Here is a 19160-nt window from a genome sequence, read left to right on the forward strand (position 1 = left end):
ATGTCAATCTCAACACCCCCTCTCAGCTCCAGGGTGTGGCACAAGACCCAGAGAGTTGGCATGACACTGGAGAAGGGGAGAGGAAACGGGTTTGGTGAAAATGTCGGCGACGTTGTCGGTAGTGGTGCTAAAGAGGAGCAAAATGGTACCGTCAAGAACCTTCTCCCGAGTGTAGTGGTACTGAATTTCGATGTGCTTTGTCCGAGCATGGAAAACCGGATTGCGAGCAAGGGCGATACAGCTTTGATTGTCACAAAAAAGTGTGGTAGGAGCGTGTTGCTGAAAACCACAATCGAGAAGAAGGCGCCGAAGCCACACAGCCTCACAGGTGGCACTACACATCGCACGATACTCAGCCTCGGTGGAGGATAGGGCGACCGTGGGTTGTCGTTTACTGGACCAAGAGATAGCCGCAAAGCCAAAGGAGAAAACATAGCCCATGGTAGAGCGGCGAGAATCGGGGTCGCCAGCCCAATCAGAGTCACTCCAACCTCGGAGAGTGAGCGGGGAAGGAGAGGAGCCACCGGCAGTGTATAGGAGCCCGAAAGTAGAGGTCCCTTGAAGATAGCGGAGGAGACGTCGAGCAGCCTGCCAATGAGAAAGTGAAGGAGTTTGCATAAAGGTACTGAGGGTGCCGACAGAGAAGCCGAGATCCAGCCGAGTGTTAAGTAGCCAGATAAGAGAACCAACAAGCTGGCGGTAGAGGGAGGCATCAGGATAAGCAGTGGACCCAGAAGCAGAGAGTTTAGAGTTGGGATCCATGGGAGAAGTGATGGGCCGACAGTCAGCCATGTGGAAAGTTTCGAAGAGCTCGTGAACATAGCGCTGCTGAGAGACAAAATACCCCCTCTTGGTCTGCCAAATCTCGAGACCCAAGAAAAAATGGAGGAGGCCCATATCCGTCATCTCAAATTCAGTCTGAAGAGCAACTTTAATGGCAAGGATATGATTGGTATGACTCCCAGTAAGAATCAGATCATCCACATAAAGAATGATGAAGGTATGAAGCTGTCCTTCATGAAAGAGATAAAGATTGGGATCAACCAGAGCGATGAAGCCCTTGGCGGCAGAAGAAGGTATCAATACGCTGATTCCAGGCCCTAGGAGCTTGCTTGAGACCGTAGAGGGCCTTGCGAAGGCGACAGACCATGGAAGGAGAACGAGAATCAGTGAAGCCGGGTGGCTGATCCACATATACCTCTTCTTGAAGATCGCCATTCAAAAACGCAGATTTGACGTCCATTTGAAAAATGGGCCACTGATGGTGGGCCGCAAGAGCAAGGATCGTTCGGATGGTGCTCATCCGGGCGGTAGCCCACAAACAAGAGCTTGTGGGACTTAGGATCAAGCTTTCCATGATCAGATTTAGGAATATGAACATAAGCATCACAGCCAAACACTCGAAAATGAGAAACATAGGGCTTAGAACCATAGTAAGCCTGATAAGGGGTCATGCCTGGAACCGCTGATGTCGGAGAGCGGCTAAGAGTATGGATCGCTGTCATCATGGCCTCAGCCCAGAGGGACTGAGGGAGCTGACTGTGAGTCAGCATTGTCCGAGCCATTTCAACGCCGGTACGATGTTTACGTTCAACCACGCCATTATCAGAAGGTGTACCTGTGTTGGCAAATTCCCGTTGACACCATGACTACTCAAGAACCGATCAAACTCGAGAGAGGTGAACTCACCACCCTTATCAGCACGAAGAATTTTGAGCGAGTGGTTGGATTCTTTCTCGACCAGGACCAACCAGGTCTGGAAACGACTGAAAGCCAGATCCTTGTGGGAAAGAAAATAGATCCAAGAATAGCGACTGAAGTCATCAACAAGGAGCATGTAGTACGAGGCTCCCCCCAGTGACATAACCTGCATAGGGCCACATAGGTCGAGGTAAACAAGGCCAAGTGGAACGGTGGCACGGCGAGAGGCATGACGGGCGAATGGCTCACGATGTTGTTTGCCCAATATACAAGAGGGACAGAGACCTTGGCGAGTGCCGACGTTACGGAGGCCGAGGACAAGCTGGTCACGGAATGCACGATGGAGAGCATCAATGTGTAGATGACCAAACCGATAGTGCCAAAGGTCGCCAAGGGAGGTGCCTGTAAGGGAGGGAAGGGCGACAAGCTTGTAGATACCATTGGTAGAATGGCCGGTCCAAACCGGCTGTCCTGTAGCACGATCGCGGATGGTAACAGAGGTCGCTTCAAACTCGACCTTCATATTGTTTTGACAAATCTGATGAACCGAAAGAAGATGAAAGCCGAGAGACGGAACATAAAGAACACGAGAGGAGTGTTTACCCCCTTTGCCATCAGGAATAATATCAAGAGAGCCCTCTGAATGAACAGGAATAGAGTGCTTGTCGCCGATGCAGACACGACCAGGATGAGGAGTGAGATCCAGGAGCAGCGAGGAGGAGGGGGTCATATGCCGAGAGGCCCCACTATCAACGATCCATTCACGAGCATCGAAACTATGGAGAGCCAATGACTCTTCTGCAGGAAGGGGTACCGAATTCAAGAGCTCAAGGTGAACAAATGCAGGGGTGGGGGTAAGGCAAGCATCAGCCGCAGCGGCCATGGGTGCGTCGGCTCGTTTGTGTTTGCGGTAGGGACAATTGCGCCAATAATGGCTGGGAGTGCCACAGTGATTGCAATTGCCTTCGGGAGCAGGACGGTCACTGGAGGGATCTCAAGAAGACGGGCTAGCGGCAGAGGACGGAGCATTCTTGGATCGAGGTTTAGGACGGTGGGCCACAAGAGCCTCAGAAGGGCCATCAGAGGATTTAATAAACTGTTCCTCCTAATCCATCATCATGGGGACAAGTTCCTCCCAAGTGATGGTGCTGAGGCGGCCAGAGGTAATAAGAGAAGAATAGAATGCGGCGTATCGACTGTCAGCAATAACATGAGATAAGAGAGTAATAGCCATATCTTCGGAGGAGATAGCCTTGCCTGCATGGAGGATGTCCTGATGCATGCTCTGCATTTTATTGATGTGGTCCCGTATGGAAGAGGAAGTAGCCGGATCGAGGCGACGAAGCTGAACTTCCAAGGAGATACGTTTCATGGGAGTGACGCGAAGATACATGCCATCAAGAAATTCCCAAATAGCACGTGCAGAAGTAAGGTGCTTGATATGATTGAGAACCCCTGGTTGACAATTGAGAAAGATGAACGAGCGCACACGAGCATTCAATTTGTCCCAGATAAGAGAAGCATGTGGATCCTCCTCAGGAGACGGACGAGGGATCCCGGGATCAACAAACTCGGCAAGATCATAAGATTCCAATACGGATGCCATCTGAATTTTCCAAAGGGAATAGTTGGTCCCATCTAATTGTCGAGCATCTGGAAATGTAGGAAGAGTGGGGATGCGTACAGGCTTGTCAGACTCTTGAAGGAAGCTGGACATAGGGGGAACGCGAAGATCCGGAGCAGAATCCTTTGTTTCAGCAGCCATGACTGGAACCAGGGAGTGGACAGCAACCAGGGGCTGAAGAGAACAGCCGACCAGGAGAATAGGTGTTGGTGAGCAGATCGAAATCTGGAACGGGGCTGCCAACGAGAGGAAGGCAGCAAAAAAAATATATAGGGGAAGAAGAGAGCTCTGTAGTCAGCGGGAAAGAGAGTTGCCGACGAGGACGAGCTCCTTCTACTTCATCAATACATGAGCTCCAAGATCAGAGAGTATTCTGGTACAAGAACATGAGAGACACCAGTAGGCCTGAAATAGCTGCTGTATATCTGCCCTCAATGGAGCCGTAAAACATGGATACAATTCTCATAAAGGAGTAAAAGACTGTTCAATAACAGCAATATAGAACCTGAGGTACAGCCTGCTGGAAGAGCACAAGAGGGGCTGTAGAAGGACAGAGTATTGCTGTCCTGAATCTCAGCAAAGCGGGCACTTCAAGGCAATGAGAGAAGTTGGAAGATGAGGTGTAGAACCGGGCTGAGAAGAAGGAGGAAAGAGGACTGAACTGAGGGGCAGCAGCAGGCAAGGATGAGGGATCTGCAGAGGGAGCGTGGGCAGCCAACAGGGCAGCTAAGGGGCTCAGGTAGGGACGGCCAGGAGCAGGCAGTAACAGAAGACCTGAGGAGCTGCTTGAGTGGGTGAGTGAAATGAGGAGGGGGAGGGCCCTTATATAGGGAAGGCCTGGGTAGATGGTCGGTCTACTTGGCCTAGACCGACCAGCTGGTCGGTCAGCCAATTGGGCTGACCAGCTGGTCGGCCAGGGGCTGGTCGGCCAGGAACTGGTCGGCCAGGGGCTGGTCGGCCAGGGTTGGTCGGCCTGGTCTGTCCCCCTCTGTCCCCCGCTTCGGCCCTGACACGTGGGTGCTGGTGTTGTGCAGGAGCGCGTCCTGTGGAGGTCGAAGAAGGAGCCGGAATACTGACTGACTGAGACCTCTCTCACTGGGCGGGCACACCCACATCAAAGGCCCTCACTCAGAACACAACACCTGGAGATGTCAATCTCAACAACTCTAACTGTAGGCTTGTTTGGCTTGACTCTTGATACAACCAACCAGAGCACCTCAAAAAGAAGAGGTGTTGATACAATCAGAGCACCTAAAAAAGAAGAGGATGCTAATAAAAGGGATGAAAGAAGATGACTGAAAGGTGGGAGCTGATAAGAGGTCTGAAAGGAGGGCAGCAAATCTGAAAACGTTAAATCCACAGTTGGGAGCCTGTGAGAAGGAGGAATATTTGGATATGCTTGATGGTTTTCATTATAGACTACTGCCAGATGCGTAGTGTTAAACTCCATGTTGTAGAATTCTATTTCCAAGTCAAGGATCTTGGCTGCATTGTTGAGCTCGTACATAATCATTCAGCATCGCCCACAATGAAAACACCATGTCCCCCAGATGTATGTGAGGAGGACCAAGACGGAGTCCGCAGTCGTGCCAATAAGGATGGCAAGGGCCTCTGCATCTCGGAATACCCACTCCCTGACTACAACTATATCCGCTAGTGTCAATTCCCTAAATATGATGGAGAAAGGGAGGCTAGATAAATCCTTAATTGGATCTGCCATTTCAAGCTGTACTCTACCCATCAAAGACAAGGCCGATCAAGAGAAGCTTGCTCTTGCTACATTGCATGTACAAAAGGATGCTTTACTGGGGTGGCCATTGTTACAAACACGAAGACGCCTATCCTTGAATGGGCTGAGTTTATGGCACAACTGACAGCAGAGGGCACCCCAATGTGAAAGACAGAGATCTGTACTTTATGTACATGCAAGAGACCGAGACAAAGGATCACTTTGTATCAGGTGCCCTATGTACTATGGGATCCGTGGATCACATCATTGTCTATTCAGTAGTGGTTTTGGACCACTAGAAGAGTTCTTGGCACATCTTGATCAGCAGTGTGCCACTTTCCTTCTTGAGGCCAATGATCAAATCATCTACATAAAGAATCACCATCATCCTCGTGTCCCCCCTGCCCAATTAAGGTACAAGTTGGTGTCTGATAGACTTCCATTTAGCTGGCTAGTCCAGTTTCGTTAGCCTTATTAGTATGTGGTTAGGTCTTGTCATACTGACCTCTCCAACAAAACACTGACACACTTTTACGGCACTTATTGTAAGAGAATATATCCTATCCTCATTTGTTGCTACTACTATCACAATAGCAAAAAATAACTTTGCTCCAAAAGGTACAACTTACTTGCCAAGATGACATTTTTGACATTACAACAGATAAAAGATTCATTTAGCACGTACATTTCCTGTCTTTCTCCTTCCTGAAACTCTTTCAAAATTAATCCATCATCAGAAAACTATTTGTCTACTTTCCTGTTCAGGTATAATAAGCTATACCATTATGTAATCTAAAAGGGAACAAATTCTGCTTACTTGCAGTCACTTCCCTCACAAAAAGAGATATATGATTTGAGTTCACTGAAGCATGGTCTAGTGGCACAGAAATGTGATGATCGCGTAACCATAAATCTGGCACAGCATACCAATCGCCAACCCATGTCCTCCTGGAGTTCCCATCTCTTTGTGCAGTGTTTTCTGTCATCCCTCCTCTGCACAATAAACAACCTCAGATCAATGAAATTTAAATGCTAAGCACTCCAAGAACTACATTTGCTCAAAATCTAGGGTGCCAAGTCACTCTAAAACTGCTCTACAGACAACAGCTTCATACTATCAATTTTTCTTACAAGAGACACAATCCTTGGAACGTGCAGACATGTTTCTGCCTTCATTTTCTAGTCAGTTAGGAGTTTTGAAAATCCAAGTGAGTGTACTAAAAACACTCACTGTCATTGACAACAACTCTCTCATTGCTACACAATTTAAGGTTGGTTCCTCCCTTCTTTATTTCTACTACCCTTTTAACGATTATCCTTCTGGTTCTTAACCAATTCTCCAAATGCTCGTATTGATTTGACAGCAACAATATGTATGTACATATACATACACACACACACATACTATTTATATATACATTTACGCATATGCACACACATGCATGGGCGTGCATGCGTGTATGTGCACATGTGACCATCATCCATCACAAATCATAGAGAATATGTAAGGGAGGGTGGAAACGGGTTGGTGGGCAGGAAAAGGAAGGCACGGGAAAATAGAGGAGAGGATTGAAGGAAGGAAGCATATACTGCAAAATTGGATTATACAAGGGAAGGTGCTAATAAGATGGAGAGCATCCTTGTTTGTCTCCTTTTAATATTAGATTATAACCCACACCTAAAATATGAGGTTGTGGAGAACGGCACTAGTGGCACTTTCCATATTGAAACTAATATCCATGTGTGGGCCAAAAATATAAAAATGCAAAGATACCTCACCAAATACAAGCAAAGGTAATATCCATGGATGGGCACAAATTTAATCCTGCCCCCGCACACTATAGGACACAAGATTATAAATATAGCATCATCATCTATTTCTTGATCACCCCTGCACAATGCCTAAGACCACCTCATTAAGACAGTGGGCAAATTAAGAAAACTAGTACCAAAACACCACCACTCCATGAGTTACCAAGTGATAAAAGACCAAGCGCCAGTTTATCTTGGGTCCTTAGAAAGCCCCTTGCTGGCTGAATTGCTAGCTGTGTAGTCCCACCAAATGCATCATAATCAAGAAGTTGCCAACTAAAAGAAAGGTTGGGAAGAGAATTGGCCTCTCCCCCACTGCTGCGAATTACGATGTGAACCCTAGGCATGCTAACTGGTGGGGATAAAAGATGAATAGTGCTCATGGGAAGACTCACCTTGCGAAAGATACGCACTAAAGTGACCAAGAATTCTGGAAAGGTACAAAGAGTTGTAAGGCAGATGGTGCCCATTGTCTGGCATGAAGTTATCCGGAGTTGCAAAGGACATGCCCACAATGCCAACGTAATCCCTATAGTGGGGTATTGGCTGCTCCATCTGGAAAATCATGTAAGGATTAAAAGCAAAGTCGCGTCTAGCATCTACCATCACCAATTGGTGCAAAGAATGCATCATGGCTGTCCGAAGGATCCCCTTACTAAGGCACAGGCTGCTTCCTTTATCCTGAAGGACAGTGACAACAACCAGGTTGATGTAGGATCAATCTGCTAGGATGTCCCCTAACCAAGTTGTTGTGCCATTTGCAAGAGTGCCCTGAAGAATTGAGAACAGCACCTCCAAAAACTGTGCATGTGAATGCAAGTGATATGGGATGGGAAGGCATTCCCGTGCCACTTGTGGGTGCTCCCATTGTGGCACACAGTTACACACTAAGCAGCCTCCTCATGTGCATCACTACCTACAGACAGAGACTCGTCAAATCACGGTGTGCATTTGGGTGCCATGGTAACTTGTCAATGTCAAATGAAGTACCGTTATGTCACTAGGTACTTGCAAGACAAGTCCCAAACTAATAGACTTGGCTGCCCCACAAATACAATCACAGTGCAATGGAGAAGATGCAAATCTCAAATGAAATAGAGAAATGTAGAAATCTGCTTCAAAACACACACACACCTCGTAGTCTCTACAATGAAGCGAAAAGCACAATTAGATGTTGGCAGTTAGCCCTGGTATGGCCTTGTAGGCTAGTTAGGACACTTAGTCCTATTGGGAAACGTAGTACAATTGGGACATTTTTACTCCTAAGATGACGTTGGTTGACTTTGGGCCCTATATTGGCCATCTCTTGTACTTTCGCATTATCCATTTGCAAGAACACTTCAGTTCCTTCGGCTTGTTCTCTTCTTTGCATTCCAGCTTCCCTCCATTCCCCCCCACATCCAAGAGTGGTATCAAAGCAGGATCTCTTGCTCCTACCTGTCTCCCCCTGTGCTCATTGCTCAGCCCACCTTCCTCTCAAGGAATTGAACACTACAGGTGAAGACAAGAACTGACCCAATATGCAAAGTAAGGGTGGGAGTGCCTTCAGTTTGTATCATTCAAGCATTAGTCCGGGGATGGAGACGAACAATATAGAGCAATATAGAAACTCGACTTTCAGCAACTCCAACAGCCCGCCATTTGCAGTTGTCTCTTTTGGAGCCCTTACGCTCAGACGCAACCTCTTTGGTTGCTCCATTGAGCTGCCAGGAAGTCGTTTTACAGCTATTCGCAGTCCTGCAACACACAGGTGCCACTCCCGAAACCTATTTTCTTGCTCAGTCTAAAGTCCGATCTGCTCTTTTCAGTTTGCACAGCTGCCAAATAGTGCCACGGCAGCCTCCAACAACACTTCGACCTGCAGAGAGATTATCCCAACTTGTCCGTACAACTATACGGATATTCGTACAATCTACAGATTCTCTGCCAACTGTTTGTACGGCGTATTTGCTGTTCATTGCAGTTCTCCAGATTTGTAGAACTGGCTCAAAGTTGTCCAGCCATCTCCAATAGCATTTGGCCTGGCTTTGGTTCACATTGGCTCAGGATTTTGAGGAACTGCCGCGCATTGCAGTGACGTTTGTCTGCTCCAGTCATATTTGGGGGGTTTCTTGGATTTGCTCTTTTGTGGCACAGTGCCCTCTTCAAAATTTGGACTTTTGCCAAAATTGCAGTCTTTTGCTCTCAGATTGCTTGGTAAGGCCTTGTATCTGAATTTCTCACGTTCAACTTGCAAGAAATTGGGGCTTATGCTACCATTTCCTTGCATTGGTCCTTGTGCATTGGAGACTTGATTTTCAACAAGTACATTGAAGCAGATTTGACCAGACATTTGCCTTTGTTGGCCAGAGTTTTCATGGACATACATTTGCAGATTTGCAGCCCGTCTACTTGGAGGCAGAACTTGCAGCACAGACTTGTGCATTTTGCTGCGTGTTTGAGCAGCCCGTTTGGCATTCACATTTGTTGGGCATTGCTGTCATTTTTTGTCTGACATTTGCAGCTTGGAGTCGGTTATTTGGGCAGCCAACTCATTGCAACGATAGCCAATGATAGCCTTAAGGCCTTTACATTTGCAGGGCACTTTCTTTTTGCAATGACCAACAATGACTTGCTTGGAATACTTTGCATTGAAGACAAGCTTGATGGTACCAACTATCCCATGTTGTCGTACATGGTGCCCCACTTGTTGGTATCCAAGACTTTCTAGGGTATTGTACCTGGATCAAAGACTACATGTGTCTCTCCGGCACAGGCATTTGCTGCCACCACACCCACTATGGGTGGTGCTATCCTTGCTATTGCCAAAATTGGTTCATCTAACACTGCTGCCACCATAGTGCCTTCCACCCCGGAGGAGACGTGTTGGGATCAGAGAGATGCACAAGCACATGCCTTGTTTGCAATGTCTAGCAAGAGGGTTGTTATACCTCACATTCGGTCTTGCAAGACAGCCAAGGCTGCATGGAACACTTTGGCCAATCTATATCGGGTTTGGAATGAGGCCAAGATGCCTATTCGTATGGACGGTGTGAAGATTAAAGAAGGGGACAGCATGGATGCATATCTCACACAGGTCAAGGACTTTAGAAAGCAGCTCATAAATGTTGATGAGATTGTGCCAAATTCTCAGATGGTATCCACCACATTGGATGGCCTACCTAATTCATATCAGGGTTTTGCTAAGATGTTGAGGTTAGTGGCCATGGGTAACCCCAACCACTTCTATCAGCTTGTTTCCTTGCTCTTGCGGGAAGAGCAGAGCCACTCAAATAGGATAGCCTCCATCAATGCAAACCAAGCCTTCGCCATAGATTGTGGTAAAGGGGGCAAGAATTTCAGCAAGCCCAAGTCTTCTAGTAACTCATCTTCTTGTCTCCCGGCTTATGAGAAGAAGAAATCAAAGCGATCTACGACCAATGAGGGCATTATCCCAACACTCAATGCATTAAATACATTATCAGCAGATATTGTATGCTACAATGCAAAAGCAGGTACAAGATATACAAGACTAGATCAACTCTGAAGATAACATATGCATAAGAGTTTCAAAGTCAACTCCATAGAGGTACCTCTGAAGGGCACTTAGCTTGTGTCAGAGCTAATATGATCCCAAGGGGTGCCTAATTAGCAAACAAACATGCAAGCATCTTGCTCTACTTGCTGCTCCACAACTTTGTTGGCTGCTTGACTAGTCAAATGCCAATTTGACCAATTGTTTAATTGACTTGAAGGTTGAATTGATTTCATTGTACAGTGGCTCTTATACATGGGCATGGACTGACCTACTCAAACGTTAACTCTACCATGGCATTGACATCTGCAGCAGAGAGTGGTAAACTTGGTGTGCCCAAGAAAGCTCAGGCACCAAATGCCAAGAATCAACTCGTCAACATTGATCAGGTACAATTTGTGTAACCATGCTTCGCATACAGCTATCTAGGGGCGTCATTCTAAAGGAAGAGTACCCTACGCTTAAGATAGACTGAGCATGGGAAGGGGAAGGTTTTTGGAATTCCAACATCAAGAAGGATTTTCCACAGGAAAGGACAATGGGACGACGGTGTGGTAAGGAGAATTTAGCAAGGATGTGAAAGGGGTTGGGAGTCTGAGGTGCAAACGTAAGTACCGTTCATCAAACTGTGCTTACCACCGTGAAGGTTAGGGATGAGAGGAGTTGAAGGTTGAAGCAGAAGGCAGATGAGCAGGAAGAACAAGACGGGCGGATTTGGCGAGTTTCCTAAATGTCAGGATGACCTTGTGAAACAATTGTGGGAAATGGAAAGTGTGTTGCCATCTGGGACGAAGCGTGAAAACTGGATGGTGGTCGTGGAGTGACGTTGAATGCTCCGCTTACACTCAGAGTCGCACCTTGAAAGCGCATTGTTCCAAGGTGATAAAGAACTTCATTCTTCTGCCTCAAACACCCTCTTAGAGGCATATAGGACTGGTTAAGTCCCGGAAAAGGCCTTCCGTGTGTGAAAGAGCGTTAGCATATGCGTACCCAATGATTCTGCATTGGCACGTATTTGATTTCCCGTCGATGTTTCGCAAGACGACGGGAACGCCTTGATGTGAATTCCGGCACGAGTATCCCCTCTCTTCTTTTTGTGCTTATTACCATCTACTGACAAATGAGACAAACAACTTGTGGTATATACTTCAAGTTACGAAGCAGCTGTATTCCGTGAAGTCCTTGAAAAACCAGCAAGTATTACAGCGCGATGGCAAACTTCACTCATTCCGAGTAGTTCTAAGCAGAGGCTACGAAACATGGACGGTCGGAAGTAGATCACGAAACATAGACGAAAAATGAAATCGGAAGTGTTACAACGCAAGTTGCAAGTGAGACATAAAAAATAATGTAAGGAGATCAAGAGAGTAACGAGCGCGCACATGGATTGCAATGGGACGAGGGGCTGAAACTACCGGACGTGGTGCTGAGCGGCCGCAGGGGGAGGAGAAGAAGAAAGGGAAGAAGCGAGGAGGGGGGCATGGAATGGTTTGCGAATGTTGCGATTACATCGAAGGCTGAAGCTTTTGTAGTGAAGAAGAAAGAGGTGTAGTGCAGAAGATGCATGTAGAACTTCGATCTAGCAGTCAGCATCACTCAAGTTCGACGATGCTACAATTCCAATTTCCGTCGTCCCAAAGTCCATTTGTAAATAAATAAATAAATGCTGCTTCTTCCCTTCCTACATTCACCATTTTATCACTTTTCATTTCAGCCTACCACTCTCATCATCACGGCCCTCTTTCCACCCCACCCCCCCCACAACACTCATCTGCCAAGCCCCTCTCCAATCACATCCTCATTCCTCCATCTGGGCTGGATTGCCCACCGGTGGCTTGCACGTCCCAGATCCACACACCCAGGGTGCGTGGAAACTGGACCCAATTTGGGGTTTCACAACCACCACCCGCTCGCCACGCCGCACCACATAGACAGCGGCGGACGTCCATCCGCCTCCTTGCCAAATTCACACAAGCCAACTCATTTTTGTCGTTCACAATGCGCATAAGCTTGCTATGCACACAAAAAATGAGCTCAGAAATAAAAGTCAGGCTACCTCAATATGCCAAGCACAAGAGTGTCCTTGTGTATTTACATGTTTTAATCAACACTAGATTGGGTTGAAGAGTCTTCCTTGTTTTCTCACATCTATAAAATCCATTTTTTTAGAGCTTGTAATGATTGAGAACCAAATATAATCATTAAGTAGGGGAGGAAGTAGGAGTAGGAGTAGGAGTCCCACCCCCCCCATGTGATCATGGCTTGAAATCTCCGCTCTGACTTATCAACAAGCAAGCTTTAAATAATAACCCCTAAAAACATTCAACTAACCATTCCTTTTCCATCCCTCCTTAGCTAATTGAAAGACCGTGTGCAAAGCACAATAAAAGAGGCTATGATCTCTTTATAGCATGTCTTTTACTTGGTTGGACTCGACAAGTGTACAATCATTGGCCTTCAGAAAGACAAGACACATTCACATGAGATGGCATGGGTAATAGTGGTAACTCACTAATCTTATGGAGGTTGAAGGCAACAACCTTACCATTGCTGTTTATTCCATCTTACGCACACACCCACCTTCCACAAGGCTTGCACTTAGTTGTAAACATACTGGGGTTGGGATGCACATCAATAAGATTAGGGACACTTGCTATTGCCATTTCTAAAGTTTAAGGTTGGGTTGGATGGTCAAACACCCATGTTGGCCTATTGTGGCTTCTAGACCTTGTTTTACACAATTGGAAACCCCATGAACATTGCAAAAAACATTAAATTGGCAAAGAGGTGGCTCTCTCTATGAGAAGATTGGAAAAAGAAGTTAGGCGTTTTTTAAGACTTCATAGTCTTTTTTATTAAGGTATACTTGGAGGCTATCAAGGTTTTGATAGTGACCTATTTATGTTTGCCATTTAAATCATCTCTTTTTTTTTCTTTGTAATAGAGTTACATTATTTTACTGATGGCCACATGGTCGCCATGTGAACTCCAAGATTCCCTTCCCTAAGTCCTTCAAACCACTATGGTAGCTCAGAATACCCTCATCCAATATATAGCCATGTCATTCTCCACGAAATGGGTTGGTTGACTTTGAAGAAGAGCCTTGCCACAATAGTAGCCTTTGTATAAAACCATGTGAGCTTGAATACCAACTGCTGCATCAAGTATGAAAGAATTCCTTGTTAGCCAAACGTGCTACAAACCTGTCCATCTAAAAAAATGAAAAAAGATTGAATCGTTTGGGTTATCCAACCCATGCAAAAACTTGCCAAAAACCCAGCCTTTATCCAATATGGGCCGATTGGTCAATGTAGTACAAATACACAGTTACAAGAAACAATCTTGCGTTTTCAACCATAGGTAGACCACCCATTAGCATGAACACTTTCCCTTGATACAAAATCTTAGAGTACCATCCCTGCAAAAATGCTTCCTTCCATCATACCCTACCCTTCCTAGTGTGCCATACTTGATTAGCAATTTGAGTGAGCCAGTGCTTCTCCTTTACCATCATACGGTACACTTGATTAGCCGTACACTAGACTATGTCACGAGGCTTTCTAATTACCCAATCGAATCAAGGTTGTTGGTCCTCCACTTGAGGAATCTCTCTCTCTCTCTCTCTCTCTCTCTCTCTCTCTCTCTCTCTCTCTCTCTCTCTCTCTCTCTCTCTCTCTCGATGTGCTATATTTCATTGGCAATGAAACTCCTACATTATTACATCATTGCCATTTGTTGTAGTACATGTAACATTACGACCATATTTTATTGTACCCCTCCCAAAAGTCAAACATATATGGAAAGACCTCATAAACAGTAAAATTTGCAATGACTTATGAATTGTCAAATCATATGCAAAAATGAAAGAGGAGCTTTAAAAAAAGAAATGTATCCCCTTCAACAATGGCATCTCTAAAGTGGCCTCTTTATAAAGTATCAAATTGAATCTAAATAAAATAATCTTGTCTCCATTACACTTCCAATTGATGATTATAAGTATAACAAAAGCTTTTAAAAGTAAATTAAATATAAAGCTATAAAGATATATATTTGTGTTGAGATGTGGTTCATTTGTATAATGTGAGGCAATTGTTTTGATGTGAAGTGTAATTTTGCTTCTCCCTTACAGCTTAAGGTGTACTTATAAATATATCATGATATTTATGATTTATATGCGACATAGCATATCTCTTCTCAAATGGGACTTTTTCTCCATATTTTAAATACCCAAGGGAACCACTGAGGAACATGTATGGTAGCACATGCAATCATCAAAGGGAATTTTTTAATAGACCTGCATGTAGCATGACCTCACGCAGCATGACCATTGATGCAGCCGAGTCCTTAAAGCTTATGTGGCCACCTCCATTGACTTATGCTCTTTCCAATGACGCAAAAGGTTTCCTATAGCAAAGGGGACTTGGATGCTTATTCAAGTGCCAACAACCTCTGAAGAAAACTCCTACCATGACCGCATACATCTAGGAATTTCTCCACTCTTATCACTCCAGGGATGCACAAGCTGGCAAATATGGCACCCATCATTGCAAGTCAGAGTCCACTCAATATTATACTCGATACTACAGTGATCCAAAGGGCCTTCTCACTCCCAACTAAAGGGGGAAAATACCCTTCAAGGTCTACCGATGCCAAATTTCAAGAAATTCAACCTCTCCTTACCAAGGGTACCCAGATCCATAGGGATGGAACACTTCTTTGCATAATCATCGACCCTAGACTCAAGGAAGTAGCTATGTCTCTCTCCACAATCTTGGGTGTCAAGAGTGGAAAGAATCCATCCCTTCCACTCCGCACATTTGTTTTGCTTAGTAGGCAACTGAAACAAGACTGGATCTAGCATTTGGTCATCTTCTTCACGAAGAAACTTGATGGTCCATCTGGCCAAGAATGTAAAGTTTCCCACTTATTAGCAGTAATGATCAGTAAAGAGGTGCAAAAAAAGGGAAAGACTCTACCCCTGTCGCCACAACCTGTTGAGGATCTAGACAACCTCTTGTCACCCCTATGGGAGCCATTCCAATCTTCTCCTCGTGCCACATTGCCTAATGAGGATTCCCTATAACAACAACTACCGTCAAAAATGGGGAATTGCCAAAGGAGATTCTACAGCTTGGTGCATAGTTGCACCCAACTAATATCCATCAACCACCACAAGAGCCAGAGGCTACATTGGTACAAGCCCCACCCATCAACACAATGCTAGTAAATGAGCCACAAGGGAATCTAGTGCAAGATCAACAACATGACTATTGCACCCAAGTGTCAGATCTACCAATGGAGCAACCCCTTGCCAATACTGCAAGGTCATCAGGGTGGATGCATGGGCACCTATTGTATCAACAATTTTGCCAAACCTCATCACCCTGTGCCCTCCTCCATCATCAAGCCAACCAGATGCTCCAGAACTATTCACTAGCTTGGCTAAAGAGGAGCATGCCCAAGAATTGGAACGACAAATGGTAGCAAGCATCCAAGACTAATTCCATGGAATCCCAGCAGAGGTCATGGCACTTTGGGCCCAAATATCTGAGAAAGAGGTTGAAAAAGAGCGAATTAACCAAGCTCTCCAAGTTCAGGAGAGAACAGTGTGGGATATGACTTCCAACCTCCAGCAAAGCCAAATATAGCTGACAATAGCACTTCATGCTATGGCAATCCTATAGACATCCTATGACCACTTCACCTCAGTACATTCTTATCACAGTGGAGGAACTTGTATAAGATCACCTCACTCTCGTCCAAAAAGAAGAAGCACTCTAGGATTGCCATGAAAAGTTTGTATAGATGCAACAATTTTTTGTGACACACACTTTCCGCATTGAGGAATGCCAACTACTAAAATACCAACTTGCCACTAGTACAGAGGAAATCATTGCTCAAGCTCAAGTCTTGGACCAATGGTCAAATACCAATGAAGCCATTCCTCAACAAGAACACATCACCTTGCTTATGAAAAATATTAAGGGTGCATATACATCCATATACCATAGAATAAGGAAAAGTCTTATGAGCTGCACTCCCACAACGTAACCATCTCAAAGCTTGAAATCCAATTGCTAGTGCAAACCAATGAGGTAATGGATGACACAACAAATGAATTTCCATGCACGACCGTGTCGTACCAAGAGTTCATGGCTGCTCTACAAACAGAAGATCATCTCAGAGCACTTGCACTCATCCAATGGAAATAGCTCCAACTCAAGATTCTATCTGCTCATCCAAACATAAAATGGGAACGTTTCATAGGGGCAAAAACTATGTGCAAATTTTGTCAAGACTTGTCGGAAAATATCTCCACACATGCCGGGTTTACTACACTCAAGACGGATGCTTTCATAGCATATGTATGATAGTCCTCCCCTCAAGATCATTAGTGGTCTATTGTTGCAGCTGCTACAAAATCCGTCACTCTTATCTACAGGGCATGGTATGTCCAACATCCCACCCTTGCAGCAGCTGATGATCCCATCTCAAAAAGAAAAAGAAGTGTTGGAGGATGACATGGCCTATCTCACATCGAACTTGCCATATCTAACCACTCTCTATGCCAATCCCATAACCTCACTTCCCCTTGCTACTACAACTCTCTTAACCTTTCCCGAACGCCGGCCAAAACTCTACTCTCTTCACTACCTCTTTGCTCATGCCTCGCACCACTTCTAACTCATTCAACAATCATAAACTTACTAGCCCCTCGCTCCTAGCTTATTCTCTACCATTGCTAATCCTAAATGCATTTGCCCAGTTCATCCCCCCCTCCTCTATATACCCCTCTCACAAATAACAGTCTTCCATATTATTCTCCCATGTCCCTAGATTCTCTCCATGCACCACCATCACCTCCGACACCGCTTGAGATCCCATCAATAGCACTAGACCTGATTTTTGATTTTGAATATCAAGATCTAGATAATCTTAATTGTACTCCAATGCTATATTCCAATGATGGGTATGATTATGATGTAATACCACTTCCAAGTAGCCCCATCAAAGATTTCTGGAACAAAAATGGATATGAAAACACGAGGCAGATGGACCCCGAACAACTTCCTAGTCAACATCCACCAACATTAGGTTATTGAAGCTTGGATCCCCACCTTGAATGGTGCTGCCCAAGGCTCTTTGATGTGACATTCTTGAATGTATACCTTCGTGCACCTCCATACCTTAGAAACCATCCCACGTTCTATACAATTCCATGATGGCACAGATTGGAGGCCAACATACACAATTTGGGTGAGGATTGCATCATTCATTGGCCAGTGATAAAGAGTAGAATGGAACATCCAAGGAACACTGATCCAAGCACTTCAAAAGAATGATGCAACAATGCGAGGCAACATTGACCACATCCTATGACAAAGTGTGATCTTTTGCAATAACCTTTGAATACATTCTTGAGGTCCCCAGCCACATCAATCACCATTTTCCTACCCTCAATTGCAATCCAAATGGCCGGATTGATGCTCAAACTACAAGCAAACCCTATCAAAGAGCCATCTTCTTATAGAGGCATGCCACATTTCTCTTTTTGAACAGATGGTGGATACAGGCTTCCTAGAAATAGATAGAAATTGTATGGTGCAAAGGCATTACAACCTAATTGACTGGCACGCCACAAGTTTCATAGCCACTGGGTTACATGCATGGCATCCCAACTCTGTGATCACAATAGGCCATAACCCAAGGACGGGTAATAAAATGGATCCGTGGGTATGTTACGCCTAGGTCAAGATGGACTCAAGTAGCACGTAATGTTTGTGTTGAGTAGTGGCAAAGTTATGCATGTACTTAGATAAGGCTAGGAATAATCTCTCTTAGGAATCCTACATGCAAGTTCTACATGAAATTTCTACATGTAGAGAGAGAAAGTCCTACAATTCCTATATGTAGAGAGAGAAGTTTTATAAATGGCTCATGATGGAATGAAGCCTACACTCTTTGGGGGCATTGTGTTGAGTTCTATTTTGGTGTTTTATGCAATTGTCTCCAAGTGTCCATGCTCGCTTGCACTCTCATGTCCAAAATCATGTCCTACCCTTGTCTCCCACTCCCCCCTCCTCCAACCTTGAAATGCCTCATCCGCCTCTCCTCCTTCCTTCTCCTCTCTCCCTCCCAACACCTTTGCTCTTATACCTACTTTCTCTCCCATTCATATGTTTCCCCTAAACCCTTACCCTCTTAGATTAATTCCTCAACCCTTGACCTCCAAGATTTGTGAGGGAGATGAGTTCTCCACCATGTACTCTATTCTAAACCCTGGATCCCCCTTCTAAGCTAGATACCCCTTCTAACCTTGAACCTCCTTCAGAACCTTGGAACCTCCTTTTCTAAACCCTGGAACCTCCTTTTGAACCTTGGTACCTCCTTTTGAACCCTGAAACCCTCTGATGAACCTTGGAATCTCCTTTTGAACCCTAAAAACCCCTCTAACCTTGATCCCCCTTCTAAACTTGAACCTCCTTCTAAACACCAAAACCCCCAATGGAGGTAAAATCCTTCATTCCCCCAACCATGTTGACGAATGTTCCTTTCTCACAAGCATGCACAACATCTTCTTCCCACACTTGAGCATATGTCTCTCACTGGAATTTGACCCGAGGTCCTAAGCTACATGTATATTACAAAAAGACAACACCAATATATTTGTAGGTGATAAAAAGCCTCAAAACCTTGCACACCTTGCACACCCTACACATCCTGTGAATGTCGTGGGATAGTGGCAACACATATCATATCATGGGCTTGAGTATAGTGCA

General features: G+C 45.2%; 1 protein-coding gene across 3 annotated transcripts in view; it reads right to left on the reverse strand.

The window, feature by feature from the left end:
• The window catches only part of LOC147905653 (alpha/beta-Hydrolases superfamily protein), a 42745-nt gene extending 30722 nt beyond the window's left edge, over positions 1 to 12023 (reverse strand). For 2 of the 3 annotated variants that reach the window (XM_087381149.1, XM_087381158.1), the window contains exons 1-2: positions 11763 to 12023; positions 5872 to 6047 (exon numbers count right to left, since the gene is read on the reverse strand). In XM_087381149.1, the coding sequence (XP_087237275.1) occupies positions 5872 to 6040 (169 nt within the window). In that variant the 5' untranslated portion in view covers positions 6041 to 6047; positions 11763 to 12023. The remainder of the gene's footprint in view (positions 1 to 5871; positions 6048 to 11762) is intronic. The other variant, XM_087381154.1, reaches the window with a different exon arrangement.
• Between the last annotated feature and the right edge of the window lie 7137 nt (positions 12024 to 19160).

The sequence above is a fragment of the Dipteris shenzhenensis genome, chromosome 1, assembly GCF_047967505.1.
Source record: "Dipteris shenzhenensis isolate YYH24624 ecotype China chromosome 1, Dip_SZ_1.0, whole genome shotgun sequence".
Lineage (NCBI taxonomy): Eukaryota > Viridiplantae > Streptophyta > Polypodiopsida > Gleicheniales > Dipteridaceae > Dipteris > Dipteris shenzhenensis.